Source organism: Trachurus japonicus, chromosome 24 (genome assembly GCF_045865225.1).
Source record: "Trachurus japonicus isolate A0001 chromosome 24, Traja_1.0".
NCBI classification, from domain to species: domain Eukaryota; kingdom Metazoa; phylum Chordata; class Actinopteri; order Carangiformes; family Carangidae; genus Trachurus; species Trachurus japonicus.
The window spans coordinates 9,912,866-9,927,184 of NC_140930.1; the positions used below are offsets into that span (position 1 = coordinate 9,912,866).

The 14,319-nt window shown below is 44.1% G+C and overlaps 1 protein-coding gene across 2 annotated transcripts in view; it reads right to left on the reverse strand.

Moving 5' to 3' along the window:
* Positions 1 to 605: 605 nt before the first annotated feature.
* Positions 606 to 14,319, reverse strand: part of jag2b (jagged canonical Notch ligand 2b) — a 47,556-nt gene continuing 33,842 nt past the window's right edge. The window contains exons 10-26 of one of the 2 annotated variants that reach the window (XM_085770242.1): positions 13,673 to 13,789; positions 13,155 to 13,201; positions 12,895 to 13,068; positions 9,274 to 9,436; positions 9,009 to 9,170; positions 8,048 to 8,161; positions 7,797 to 7,910; positions 7,308 to 7,421; positions 6,020 to 6,136; positions 5,439 to 5,466; positions 4,706 to 4,791; positions 3,194 to 3,307; positions 2,986 to 3,101; positions 2,400 to 2,657; positions 2,158 to 2,289; positions 1,472 to 1,622; positions 606 to 1,344 (exon numbers count right to left, since the gene is read on the reverse strand). In XM_085770242.1, coding sequence (XP_085626368.1) covers positions 818 to 1,344; positions 1,472 to 1,622; positions 2,158 to 2,289; positions 2,400 to 2,657; positions 2,986 to 3,101; positions 3,194 to 3,307; positions 4,706 to 4,791; positions 5,439 to 5,466; positions 6,020 to 6,136; positions 7,308 to 7,421; positions 7,797 to 7,910; positions 8,048 to 8,161; positions 9,009 to 9,170; positions 9,274 to 9,436; positions 12,895 to 13,068; positions 13,155 to 13,201; positions 13,673 to 13,789 — 2,534 coding nt within the window. In that variant the 3' untranslated portion in view covers positions 606 to 817. The remainder of the gene's footprint in view (positions 1,345 to 1,471; positions 1,623 to 2,157; positions 2,290 to 2,399; positions 2,658 to 2,985; positions 3,102 to 3,193; positions 3,308 to 4,705; positions 4,792 to 5,438; positions 5,467 to 6,019; positions 6,137 to 7,307; positions 7,422 to 7,796; positions 7,911 to 8,047; positions 8,162 to 9,008; positions 9,171 to 9,273; positions 9,437 to 12,894; positions 13,069 to 13,154; positions 13,202 to 13,672; positions 13,790 to 14,319) is intronic. The other variant, XM_085770243.1, reaches the window with a different exon arrangement.

A 14,319-nucleotide genomic window follows, 5' to 3' on the forward strand; every position in this document is an offset into this window, starting at 1 on the left:
TGAGATTTGAGAACAAGGAGGTCAAACTGGGCAGCGCGACTTGGAGCCTCGACACGGCTCTTAGAAAGGCACTTGCTACCAACTCAAATACTGCAAAAAATCCTCAAACAAGAGTTTTTCAGCCAAGACAACTGAGAGACAGGAGAAAAAAAATGGAAGGCCACATAGTAGGCACTGGGGTTTCTGTCCCCTCTCCCCCTCCAGGCCAAATGTTTTGGTAAGGCTGGCGCATGACGGCCACAGGTGGATCGGTGGGCAAAGCTGGACGAGAGACAGAGCAAAGGGAAGGTTTCCTCTGTTGCCGTGGCTGCAACAGTCCATTTCCCCTCAAAGCCCTTCCTTTACTGTCCCTTTAACGTGTCTCAGCCCCTCCCCCACAGACACTGAACAGGAGCCCGCTGACAATTCAACAAAATCATAATCATCTGTAAACAAAAAAAGAAAAAAGAAAAAAACAGAAAAAATCTTTATACAAGTTGTTTTTTCTCCTTTTTGATGATTCATCATTTCTTAAATGGTACAATTCCATAAACAAAAATCGCAGAGCTTCTTTTGCCTCCTGAAAAAATCGTTACGTTTCAGCTCCTTCTGTACATAATTAAAGAAAAATAAGTGAACAGAAGCAAAAAAGGATGTTCACTGTGCTCTAGTCTCCTGAATTAAAAAAAAATCTTTCAGGTGACAGTGACAAAAACATGAAACCAAAGCAAAGAATGGCTTATTAAAACACAAAGCCTTTTTTTCTTTCCAAAAGTAGTCCCAAAATAATAGCAGCTGCGTTGCAGCTTCTCTCGCTTCCACGTTGCGAGTCCTCTGTTTAAATTTCTTGCACACAGTGGTCTCTGCGGTCTTTCTGACCGGTAAAGACGGCACTGACATTTTTCCAGCGGTTGTCTTTGGGGCTGTAGCCTGGGGTCCGGTGGGGCGCTTTGAGGGGTGAACTGGAGCTGTGCAGGGTGCAGATCACACCCCCACTGGACTGCACTGTAGTCTTAGAGTACTTATAACCTGGCTGCTTTCCCGCCTCGGCTCCACCACACTCCTCGTCGAGCTCAAGCTCGCCTTCCGTCTCCTCCTCCTCCTCCCCATCGTCACACGTCCGATAGGAGGGACCCATGAGCTTTTTGCGCTCCTGCTCAGCCTCCCTGTTGCTTTCTTTCAGCTGCTGCTGACGTCCCACGACGAGCGGGAGGGGCTCCCACTGGTTGTTCACGTTGTCGTCTGCGGCGGATCGTGCGTTCCTCTCGCGCTCTTTTCTCCGCTTGCGCGTCCACCAAACGCAGACAATGATGCAGAAGAGGCAGAGCAAGCAGAAGACCACACACACTAAAGGCACCAGGTAATCTGTTGACATGAAGACGCACACAGAGCGAAGTTAAAGTCAGCTTCAGAGAAACCAGTGGATTACTCAGGAACTGAAAGGGCTCCATAACGAAACCTTGTGGGACACCTTTGTTAATTTATAACTTACCCACTGAGGGGGGCATGACCTGTGTTTCCACTTTGACCTCAGTGACTGCCAGCATTACAGTGCTGTTGTGCCGCCTGGACAAGGAGCCCTCAATGGCGCTGGCTACCTTCTGGATCATAGTGTGGTCTGGTAGATCCTCTGGATGGAAAGACTGAGAAACAAATCAGAGAACAGGGAAGAGATGAGACAAATGGAACAAGAATAATGCTGCATTATAACCTTTTTGCCAAATGAATAACATGTGGACAAAACAAAGGAGGAACAAATGAGGTGGTGGCTGGGAGATTAGAAAAAGTTGAATTAAGATATGCGTTGGCTCAAGATACAAGCTTATTTTAAAGGTTACCCTTCGTCTTGAGTTAAGATTGTTTAGCCACCAATGACAAAATGTGTCTCTTTGACCCAAACTTTTGGCAAACTGAAAGAAAAAAAAAAAAGATTTAATAGGACAGCTTGTGTGAGCAACTGTGTGGCTGTCTGCACAAGTGGCCAAAGAGCAGCTCTAGTTGTTCGGGTATTTGGGTCCCGACCAACTAATTCTGTGCCAGACAAGCTGGGAATAAGAACGAATGACCTCCAACGCTGTGCTCCTTTGCTGAAATGGGGAAGTTTTAATGATGCTGCACGCAGAGAAGTGAGAGAACAGAGGGCACTGTGAGCATCCAAGATCTGGATCATTCACTTACTATAGCCACCTCTACAGCATCCTGGACTGAATGAGAGAGGTCACAGAGCAGGAGAAGGGCATGGTCTTCTGCCAAGCCTCGGATGTCGGGAAGATACCTCAGCTCGTAGCAGATATTCTCCACCGTTATTCCCTGCGCATTCACAGAAACACACACACACACACACACACACACTGATCAGCAAACAATACGACTGGGCGTCTGGAACAAGAAACATTATACGCAAAAAAGACGTGACTCACTGTTGGTACTTTGCCTCTGATGAAAACAAGTGTTATGCGGATGCAGCTGTTGTCCAAATGCCCGCTGTTGGGCTGGCACTTGGTGGTCACTTGTGGAGGTGGGGGTACAGCCATGGCGCAAACCCCCCACTGATGGCATGGTGGAGAGAAGCAGGTGAGGTAGCTGTGCTTCAAGCACTCGCGTCCGGCCGGGCAGGACTGCTGCCTCTGGTCCTGGTCCGACGGCTGGAGCAGGCAGGGACGACGACCACACAGCACCTGGAGACCCAGGGTCAAAACTATCACCTTCATGTTACCTCACAAAACTGTCTTTTTCTTCTATTGTAATAATGTAATGTTGTTTTTTGTCATAAAAATGCTCTAAAATGGACAAAAACAGAAATTGAAATTAGCTTATCATATCACCCTTTGCATATACATGTGACTACATCTGGGGCCATTAAGACCACTGTATTAATCACTTGCTGATTGGACATGGGGGAAAAGATCATTAACTAGGCTTAGATAGAGAAACAAATACCCAAACTGACAGTCAAATAAAAAATAAGTTGTTTCTAGGTAGCTCTAGTTAGAAAAGTTGTGTTACCTTTGTGCAATCCACTTTGCCGTTGATGCAGTGGCAGTTGTTGCACTCTTGTTCCCAGCGGCTGCCGTGGGGAAACTGCAACCCACCGTAGTGACACGTCTTCCCAACACCTATGACTATAGATAGACACATGTTGATGAAGGTTGTCCACAGTGATTATTGACTGAATCAACTGAAAACAGCAACAACAACAAAAAAATCTATTTACACTCTTGACATCTGGTTCCTGTTCGACCGAGCGGGCAGATGCATCGGAAACCATTGATCTCGTCGATGCAGGTGGCTCCGTAGGCGCAGGGGGAAGACTGACATTCGTTTATGTCTGTGAAGGAGAGAGCATTGACGTTAGCTTGGACGGTGCTGGCCGACTTTGTCTGCACCCTTCATAACCAAACTGTGACATGGGAAGTGCTCACAGAGCTGGTTGGTGAGCTACTGTGGCTATCGCCAGCTGGAGCATGCTAGCATAAATTAGTCACAATAGCTTCCTTGCTAGCCGCTAGCTAATTGATTTATATTTTCGCCTTCTCTTATATTCTCCCTCTGTGGATCTGTTTATATGCTGACATAGTGGTTGGGGCTAGATGGTGAGAAAAAAACTCACCTTTTTGTCGTAAATTTGCGACTAAAAATTCACCAACCCCTCTTCTGGCTCGTTTTTTAAAGATACAGTGGCTTGAAAAAGTATTCAACTTTCCACATTTTGTCATATTATAAACTTTAATGTGTTATATTGGGATTTTATGTGTAAAAAATCTTTAACACCATATATAATTTTCCTTCCACTTAACTGTGTTACTTTGTGTTGGTCTAGCACATAAAATCCCAATAAAATACATTTACGTTTGTGGTTGTAATGTGACAAAATGTGAAAAAGTTTAAGGGGCATGAATACTTTTGCAAGGCACTGTACCTACAATAGCCTTGAGGCACAGCCATAAATCACAAATTAACATTCACATTTTTCTGTTCTTGAGATCTTCAAGAGTCTTTAAATAGTAAAATGTAACTGTATTTCACAAGAAATCAAGCAAATCTTTGAAAAAAAAACCCCAAAAGGAATCAATCTAATGACCTTTTGGGTCAATCAACCCATGGCTGCCCAGATTTATTTGATGGATCCCATGGGGGAAACAGTAGCCAGTCAAGACCAAAAACCAAAGGCAAAGCAAATTAACAACACATAAATAGTGCACATGTTTAATCATCAACCTCTCTGTCATTAGACCAGCTCTTTGAAAGACATGTGTCCCTCCACCACAACCTTTTGAGGAGCCCGACCATTGTCACCCAGATTTCACATGAACACGGCCTGGATGAGAATTCTCAAATTCAGGCCTGACAGCAAAGGTGAACGCTATCCGGCCGAAACAAAAGGAGCGGAGAAGAAGAATTTCAGGGTCACTGGGTAATTTGTCTTCAGTGTGTGTTTGTGTGACTGTGTGAGTATGGAGGAGGGACGACCTCTGACCCCCCGAGGCGTTAAAGGACCGAGAAAAAGGGAGAGGGCGGCGTCCTGGTCTTGCATTTAGGTGTCAATGTGTCCACCCCCACTGCACCCTTTCTCCTTGGCTCCATCTTCGCATCCTCTTAGGTTTTTTTTAAATTTTTTTTATAAATGAGTATTGATTTTATATGTGCAAAGTTGGGAGGTTTTGCACTTTTGCACTGGATTGAAAAACACGTTAAGTGATCAAGCGATGTTCGTATCAATACTCACTGATTCTGCAGTCCGGTCCAGCAAAACCAGGAGCGCATTCACATCGAAACCAGTTCACTCCGTCCACACAGATACCGCCATTGTAGCTGAGAGAGAGAGAGAGAGAGAGAAAGGACAGATGTAGATGTATATTTTTAAAAAAAAACTGTTAGATGAAGCTGCACAAGAGCTGCATCCATTCCAGCTGCGACAAAGCCACATCGTTTGTGTGTGTGTGTGTGGAGGTGGGGGTCACAAGGCTCAATTCATCTCATCAATACCAGCCTCCACCTTTCAGATGCTAATAGGCGTGTCCGGCCCCTCCCCTCCCCTCCTCTCATCATGCCTCTCCTCCAGTCCTCCTCAAAGCCCCGCTCACCCCCGCCCAGGTTGCACGGGAAGAATGGACATGCAGACCCCCCCCCTCAGCACTCCACCCCCCACCTGCATTCACCATGGGGTAGGTGGGACTCTTGTTGCCCCCCCACACCCCAACCCCAGCCCCAGCCCCAAAACCTCTCTCTCTCTCCCTGTTCCTATTCAATCAGTCCCCCCCTCCCCTCTGTACTGAGAGATGCCCCTTTGAGGCTTGATTTAAGCACAACTTCCACTGCTTTTAGCCCCCCCCCCCCCCTCCCACTCCCCAGCCTCAATCCTCACCCCCCGTGAGGTCTGTGTGAAGTGTGGAGATGAGGGAGGCAGGGACATGGATATTGGGGTCAGGGATGGGGAGGGGGCAGGAAACGATACTCACCACGGATGAGGGTTGCAGTCGTTTGTATCTGTTGAGGAGAAAAAGGGGGAAAAGACTCAGTGATCGTACAGTTTAAAGAAGCCCACTCCTCAAAACACTGTTAAAGGGATAGTTCAATATTTTGGCAAATTGGCCCATTGTCATAATCGCTATAGTCATAGCAGTAGGTTTGTTACCTTTATTTGTCGGTATAAGCTATTTTTATTTAGATTTTTATTATCTCATAGCGTGGTGAATGTGCAGGTCACAACTTGTCCACCAGAGCGTTTTGGAGTTGCTCGATTGTGTATTTGATGAGTTTGATGAGGGAAACCAAGAAATCCCATGAGCCTCCGTAGCGTAGCTCTGAGCAGCTCGCGGCTCTGCTCCGCTGTTCTCAAAATAGCTTGCACCGAAAAATAAAGGTAACGAACCTACTACTATGACTATAGCGATTATGGCAATGGGCCAATTTGCCAAAATGTTGAACTATCCCTTTAAAACAGAGTGTATCTGCCTCGAAATGCATCGTAACAAAGAGCTTTAGGGTTTTTTTTTTGTGTGTGTGTCAGATGTGTGAATAGTGATGAAGAGGAACTGACTCTGGCCACAAGTGGGGCCTTCCCAGCCCTCCTTGCAGATGCAGGTGAAGGCGTCTCCTCCTCCCACACAGGTCCCACCGTTGGAACAAGGACTGGAGGCGCATGTGCTGTTCTTGGCTGTGGAAAGAGAAAGAGCCAAAGATCACAAAGCTGCAAAACACTGTCAAAAAACAAAACATCACACAATAAGTGAGGCATGAAATGTTTATGGTGCTGCAGGAAAACTCAAACACAACTTTGCATGACATTTTCTGACCTCACTTCCCCTTAAAGTTTTTTGATTTATGCATTTGACTGAGACCCGGACACAACCGACGTCATCTATTTACGATAACGATGGATAGTTTGATTATTCTATATGTAAACTGTACCATGGAAGAAAAATCCTTAACCTGAATTAATCTGAGATGATTTAAGAGCCACATTCTGTGTGGACAGTCCACTTGAAAATGTCATTAATATTATTCAGGCTTTTAATGCAGCTTTAGCATCTATTAGCCTAAATATGGGTCGTTCCCAGGCCTCTGAAGCCATCGCTCATGTCTCTGGATTTAAAACAGGTTCGGTGTTTAAAATAGGACTGGCCCATAGATGGACATTACAGACAGCTGGAGAAACATCTCAGCAGCTATCGACCTAGCTAGATTTGTTTTAAAAAGATAGCGAAATAGAAAAAAATCATAAAGTTACGATATACAAAAACATGGCCTCTCTTCCCAGAAGACATGAACACAAAGAAGATAAAAAGCTGAACACATTGTTTGTAATTCCTTCTTTCTCTTTGTTATCTTAAAGATAATGAACATAATTCTTTACTCTTATTCTATCCCTGCTTTCAACCACTCTCTCTCCTCCATTTTCAGTGTAAACATTACCCATTACTTCCAGCAAAGGTGTGTAAATCGTCTCCAGTGTGCTTGGGTTCTGTTCTAATTAAGTATATATGTGTTTATATGTGTATATACTCAATGTATGTATATATATTTCTTTACCTTTGTGTATTCATATATACAAGAATGCATGAGTGCAGTATACTGTATGGGAAATAAGGGCTTGACAGGGTGGAAGGGGTTTGAGTTCATATTGTGCTTATTGTGCTGTTATCTTTTTATAGTTTTTTCCTTTAAACATAATACATCTGTTCATTTGTATACAATGATGAGAAAGGTAAAGGAAAAAACAAAAAGATGAGAAAGAAAAAGATAATGAACATGTGATATTTACACTTGGCAGATCCCAAACTTAGGTTTTTCTTTGGATTCCTATGCACGTCAGTCTGAAGACTCACCTGTGTTGCAGGTGTTGCCTCCCCACCCGGATGGGCAGGCGCAGCGGAAGGCGTCTCCATGGTCGTAGCAGGTGCCTCCGTTACTGCAGGTGGTTGCGTCACACTGGCTCTCACCTGGCGCGGAAAAGAAACCAACACTGAGATCATGTATTGTAAGAACACACACACATAGACACACATAGAGGATTCTTTGTACCTACAGCCATCGGGCTTTTTGATTCTTCTGCGAATGGTGATGAGCTGACAGACAAATGCATTTCCCTTTGGGGATTAATTAAGTAATTCATATTCGTATTCGTATACACACCCTCCTAATTCAGTGTGCTGTTATCTAAATTAGTAAGACAAGGCTGATTTGTGTGATCCGACATGTTGAAACCGTGCGTCAGGTGTCAAAACATACACAGATGTATGTCACGGTGGAGTCCAGGAGGCACTGTGAGATATGAACATAAACACGCACATTAACACAGAGTCGACATAACTCACGGGAATGGCAGGTCTTGCCCTTCCACTTGTCGGCGCACTCGCAGTAGAAGTCGTTCACCAGGTCGACGCAGTGCCCGCCGTTCTTACAGGGGTTGTGTCTGCACTCGTTGACGTCTGACAGGGAGGGAGGATTTATTTTTATTTAGCGCAAAGAAACAGAGCACACAGCAGCAGATGGGACTTTTTTGGGGGGGTTTAAAATGCTGTAGAAGGAGGAGAAGGAGAGGAGGGGAGGGGGCCGATGAACTCACTGTGGTTGCACAGTCGTCCCTCCCAGCCGTCAGGACAGAAGCACTGGAAGGAGTTGACCAGGTCGATGCAGGTCCCTCCGTTTCTACAGGGGTTACTGACGCAGTCGTTTATATCTGAAATAGTAAAGTGGAGGAGGTTACATCGATGGATTGAGTTCTGTTTGAGCACTTACAAGTTGTATATGAGAACTTTTTTTGCATTATTATCCATTTGTTAACAAAATATGTGGAAATAGTAAGTGTTTATTCTATATGTGTCCTCCTTATTTGTTTATCTGTTATAATTAAGGGTGTAAAACTTTAGGAGGAAAGGGAAAAAAAACTTTAACTGTAATTTGTTAAGTCAAGAGTATGTTTCCTTTATTAAAGGACAATTCCGGGCAAATTCAACCTGGGGCTATAGTTTCCTTCTATTTTAAACTGTAAAGTGTCTTTGAGCATTTGTAAAAGCGCTTCTAAAGAAAATGTATTATTATTATTTAAATATACACTGAGGGGTTCGTTTACTTCAAGCAAGCGGACATGTTTGTGAACGGAGCTATAATAGAAAGTCTCGCGGAGTCTCGCGAGAACTCACGAAGTCACGCCTAAGAGTCAAGTTGACAGCTAACTTAGTTTACAGGTTGTCTGAAGCTCTCCTGTTTGTTTTATCAATTGACAGCTCTAATTATTATACAGTATATCAACATTAGATATGTTTAATGCTACCTTAAATTATGTGTATAGAACTTTCTTTAATGTGAATGGTTTTAACATTAATATTATAATGTATTTTAACCACACATTAAGGATTTAACTGTGTTGAAAAATGTGTTGTGTATACAATTTTCACTGAATTGGAAAGACGTAATTTCATCATCCAAAAACTAATATCTGAAATGTTTTTTTAAAAAAGTGACGTCATCGTTCATTGAAAAAAAGTTTTGTCCAACTTCACACTAATTAAAATCTCTCCACTCACTCTCGTGACAGTAGATGCCACTGAAGCCCGGGTCGCACACGCAGGTGAAGTTGCCCGCCGGTTTGCTGATGCAGCGTCCTCTCGAGCCGCAGACGTTGGAGGAGATGTGTCGCACGCCGGCCGAATCGTTGGTCGCCACGGCAACGGTGCAGCTGTCGATCGCTGTGGGGAAAATAGAGATATTGGTTTTAAATACATAATAATAAAAGCTTTTTCTCTCTTTTTCTTCCCAACACATCGTGACGCAGCGTGCGGCTCCACTCACCCTGACACGGAGGCGTCTGGCAGCTCTCTTTGAGCCGCTCGCAGGTTTTCCCCTCGTAGCCTTCGGGACAGGCGCAGTAGAAGTCCTGGTAGATGCTGTGACACTTGGCCTCGTTCTCACACGGGTTGGGATCGCAGGCGTCTGAGGGAGACCAGCTGGGGACCTGCAGAAACCGAAGAGAGCCGATATAAAACTAGACTAGTAGCCGTGTGGAGCCAGCATCACTTTACTGAAGTGACTTTTTGGCGATTAGAAAAGACAGCCAATTAAGCAAAGTGAATTTAAATGAGCAGCGGAGAAAGGAGAGCTCATGTCTGTAGGTGAGAGGCTTAGCTTGGCTCAAGCCACCGTCACCGCCACCGCCGCCGCAAACCGCTGCTGCTCCTCAGAACAAATGGTAAGGTAAGTGCACGAGTGAAGTAAGCCTCAGAAAACTTTCCCCTAAGCTCATCAAGGGGATCCACGCTTTTGGTTTTACATCTCTTGTCCCGCTTAATCTTCAAAGATTACTCCGAGACAAGACGCCTGGCAGAGGAGAGGGAAAGTGAAACTGAGCAGGAGAGAGAATGATGAGCCATCCGTCGCTAGGGGCAAATATTGACTCTGGTCCAACATCCCGCAGAGCCACAGCGAATAATGTAATAATGATAAATCATCCGTCATACCACCGTGACACAGGGAGGAGGAGGAGGAGGAGGACTGGACGAGAGGCCGTGTGTGGTGGTGACATCTTTTGCCATTTCCACGCGCTGCGATGCAGAGGTCGGAGTGAAAATCTCTCACTTGGTGTAAACAGAAGCCGGCTGGGCATAAACTCTGGGTTGCACCCTTTTCGCCATTTAAGGAGCTGAGCAGAGGAGTCGGCGTAGGGCAACGCGCTCGTGAAGCCTGTGGTCACACACTGTTTATTTTACCCTAAGTGTCGAGGGCCAGATACATTTTATTTTTTTTCCCCCCTTTACCATTTAGCACGTGTGTGGTCAAGGGAAGGGGAGAGGGGGGGGTTCGCGTCTCGGGGCAAGTGTGTCTATAAATCTTCAGCACATTAATGTAGTTGTGGCGTGGCTCAGAGCAGCCTAGACTGTTTTTTGTTTTTTTTCTTCATTGCAGGAGCAAGAGGACGGGAGTTCAGCTGTGGCGGAGGCAACGTCAAAGAATGCAGCTGTGGACGACCGCAAATAAATTCTGCAATAAAACAGACTTGTTGTTGTTGTTGGTGTCATTAAAAGTGACGTTAGTGTCTTTCACAACACGGATATTACAGGATGTTGGAGACATCACTCATCATTAAGTGCTTTCCTCCTTTTCATTCGGCTCCATTTGAAACCAAAGTCGCACTTTCTTTTTTTTTTTACGCTTTTATCGACTTTGAAAGCAGCTTTTTAGGACGAGGTTGATTTGTAACCGGAGAAACGGCGGCAGCTGAGATTTCAACACGAGGTCCATTTAGTAGCTTTTGGTTTCATCTATCGCTTGATCTTCATAATGCAAATGCACTCGGAGACATCGAGGAGCAACGGAAAAGGGTTCATCAGCAAATTCGAGTTGATGCTTTCATTTTCTTTTTGAAGCTCATGCGATATGATCAAAAGCTCCACAACACCTACTAAGTGAACTTTGCAGTGAGATTGTTGAGTCAACACATTAAAAACAAAATGCTACCAAGTAAAGAAAAGAAAAGTGCATGGCTGCTAAGGTTAGTGTGTTGCTAATTAGCACAAAACACAAAGTGGATTAGCTTTATAGGTTACATGATTGGATAAAAAGGACAATGGGGGAGATGAGGGTCTGAACCAAACTTCCATCCAATAGTAGAAAATCAAATCTTTTATAAATTTGTCTGAACTAAGAGAATACATCTCATCTCGATCTCTCTGTGTGGTGCCTTCTTGAGTATTTCCACCGGGACCCAAATTGCCCTTATTTCTCCTGAAGACATGAATCAAGTCGGGATCGGGCAGAGCGCTATTACACAATCAAACTTTTATAGATCTAATCAGAGAAATATGATGCCGGAGGCGTCGTGGTTTTTGGCACTGCACGGCAGGAATGTACACCGTGCCATAGCAGGCATCAGAGGTCTGTAGTATGTGGGCAGAAATCCAGCGTCACCTCATTCAAAGAGGCTCATATTTATAGTAGAGATGCTAAATCAGGATTGGCTCCTGACCAGCAATGTCCTCCATTCAGGGCCCAAGAGATGCAGTGGAGTGTCGGTTTCCTCACTGCTAACCTACTTTAGCTTCAAACACACACTTCAAATATAAAAGCGGCGACTGCAGCCGGGACACTGATATGTAATAACGAATAATAAAAAAAAAATTGAATTACAACACAAGTTTGCCATAAAAAGCTGGGCTGGACTTGACGGAGAGCGTAACACGACCTTTAGATAATCACAGCAACGATGCGGCTCATTGAGGAGTCTGCTATGGACAGTTGGCTGGGATCACAGTGTTGTAATGGTAACTGCAGTTTGTGCATTAGCATGGTATTACAAGTGTGTGTGTGTGTTTTCCAGAATCCAAATGGCTGCCAAGTGAGTATTAATAATCTTTACACAGTATTATCATCACAGTGGTCGGCCCAGAGCTTCAACACAGCTTTCTTTACATTGTGCTGTGTTACTGACATTCAACTAATATCATTAATATAATATATAATATGTCACTAATATCTGCCCTTTGTTGGCAATGAAAAAGGAAACTATTAACATTCAAATGACAGGTTTTTATCAATCTCCATTTATATAAACAACAGCTCGGTGAAGCTGCTAATTTTGCCCCTTTTCCTGCTGTAACACCTCCGAGCACAGACTCTGTAGTCAGGTGCTGCTAAACCAGAAAAACAGCAACTTTCACTTCGCAAGATTGAGCAGCAGCTTCAAAAATAAGTTTGAAAAACACGTAATGACACAGATGGAAGCATCTCAAACAAAGGCTTTAACACCTTGTCGGGGGCATCGAGCCCTGGGGATGAAATGTGCCGGATCTGTTTTAGCAGCGTGAACAAGAAAGTCAAACTTGACTGGCGGTGAAAAAGGGGTCAATCGACTTTTAATACCACCTTTTAGGGGTTTCAAAACCCCTAATCTGCTGATTATAATAGATAAAGGGTAAATTACTGATGTTTGAAGGGCTGGAAAATTAAGTAATAACTACATCGTGCACTGTGTTCTTTTTGGTCATGGACATAAAAACTTTATTTAGTGTTGTTATCATTTACTTAATTAAAAATCATCATTTTCTATTTCTCTACCTCGCACAAGGTATGTTAATATTATTTCTTTACTTTGTTTAAATTATTTGTTAGGTCAAGGTGAGGTCATGCTATAAGCCTTTCAGGTTTCCGACCTCACCTGCACATTTTCCGTATCTTCCTCCCTATTAAGAGAGATATGTAAATGTATTTGTTCTATTTCATATGTCCAGATAAAGTCTTAAGTCTAAAAAGTCTGTGGTCACGGACACTTTCCTGATTAAAAGAATTTGGTGAATCCGGCAAAAAATCCTCTCAGAAAAAAAGTAAGAGAAGTTTAAAAATGTTTTTGCACGAGCCCCATTGTTTCATTGTGTGTGTGTGTTCAATTACTGTGGGGTACATGTGGAACCTGAGACTCACCTCACACAGCTGTCCGCCAAACTCCGGTGGGCATTCGCACACGAAGCCGTCCAGCACTGTGTGGCACTGGCCGTTGTTCTGACACGGTCCGCTGTCGCATTTGTTCCTCTGGATCTCACAGTGAGTGCCCACAAAGCCCGGGAGACACTGACAGTGGTAACTCCTCTCACCCTCCTGGGGCAGAAAACAGAAATACAGGAGTCAAAGGCTGCAGATAGCGTCCAGATCATAAACTGAAATTCAAATGAAATCCTCCGTACCTTGCATGTTGCTCCATTCAGGCATTGACCATGGCAGCCATTGATTTCTGAAGAGGACACAGGTATTTAACATTAAAAAAATGCCAAGTTTCCATGTAGGAATTGATTCCTGTGCAGAATATAGCTTCATCTTTTGCTTTAGGTGATATCTACAATGGAAGATGTGCACAGATTAAGTCAAAGCTTGGAAAAAGAAGTAACTAGTGAAGCCAAGGAAGTGCCCGATAGACCTGGTAGATTGTAACTGGGCATGCAGTGGATCCAGAGGGAGGAATTGGACATGCAAGTTGAGTCATGATTGCTGCAGAGCTGGAGCTTCAGTTTCAGCCAAGACGAGGGGGAAAAAGGGAGCGGGTTACCACATGTGAGGGAAGTGACGCTAAAAAACACCTATGTTGTGTTTCCAGGAAGTGAAGGGAGTTAAATAAAAAAAGAGGGAGGTGGGTGGAGGTTGGGGGAGGCCAGCAAGGAGGAAAAGATGATTTTCAGAGAGTGACTTCTGAGGAGGAAATACTGACTCATGTCACACTTTTGTCCGAACCATCCCGGAAAACAGTTGCAGTGATATCCGCCAATCAAATTTTTGCAAGAGTGAGCGTGCCGACAGGGCTTTCCTGCTGCACACTCATTTGTATCTGTGAAGGCAGGAGGTGAGAAGGAGACCCAGTCCGTCAATTGAGACAAAAAAAAAAAACCAAGGAGGGAGGGAGGAAGCACAGAGGAGGAGGAGGAGGAGGAGGAGGAGGAGGAGGGAGAACAGACACTCAGCCTTTGAAGCCTCACAAAAAAACACAACAATGACAGAAATGACACCAAAGCTGAGCCCACATCATGAAGCGACATGCTACTGACAAACATGTTCACTGGTTAGAAGTGACAGAAGCAGCTCTGTTTACTTCTATGGGCTTTTAACCAGCGCTTAAAAAAAAAACAAAAAAAAAACTTTATTTAACCAGGTAAAGCTTATTGAGATATAGATCTCTTTTTCAAAAGCGACCAAGAGGCAGAAAAATTACAAGTACAAGCAGTAATACAAATAAATAACAATAGTTCAATAAATAAAACAGCCACAGAGCCTTTCCAGTTCCTTAGTTTTAAGAATCTTAACAAAGTTATCAAGAGGGATCGGGTTCGACAATTTTAATTTATCTTGCAGAGGGAGCAG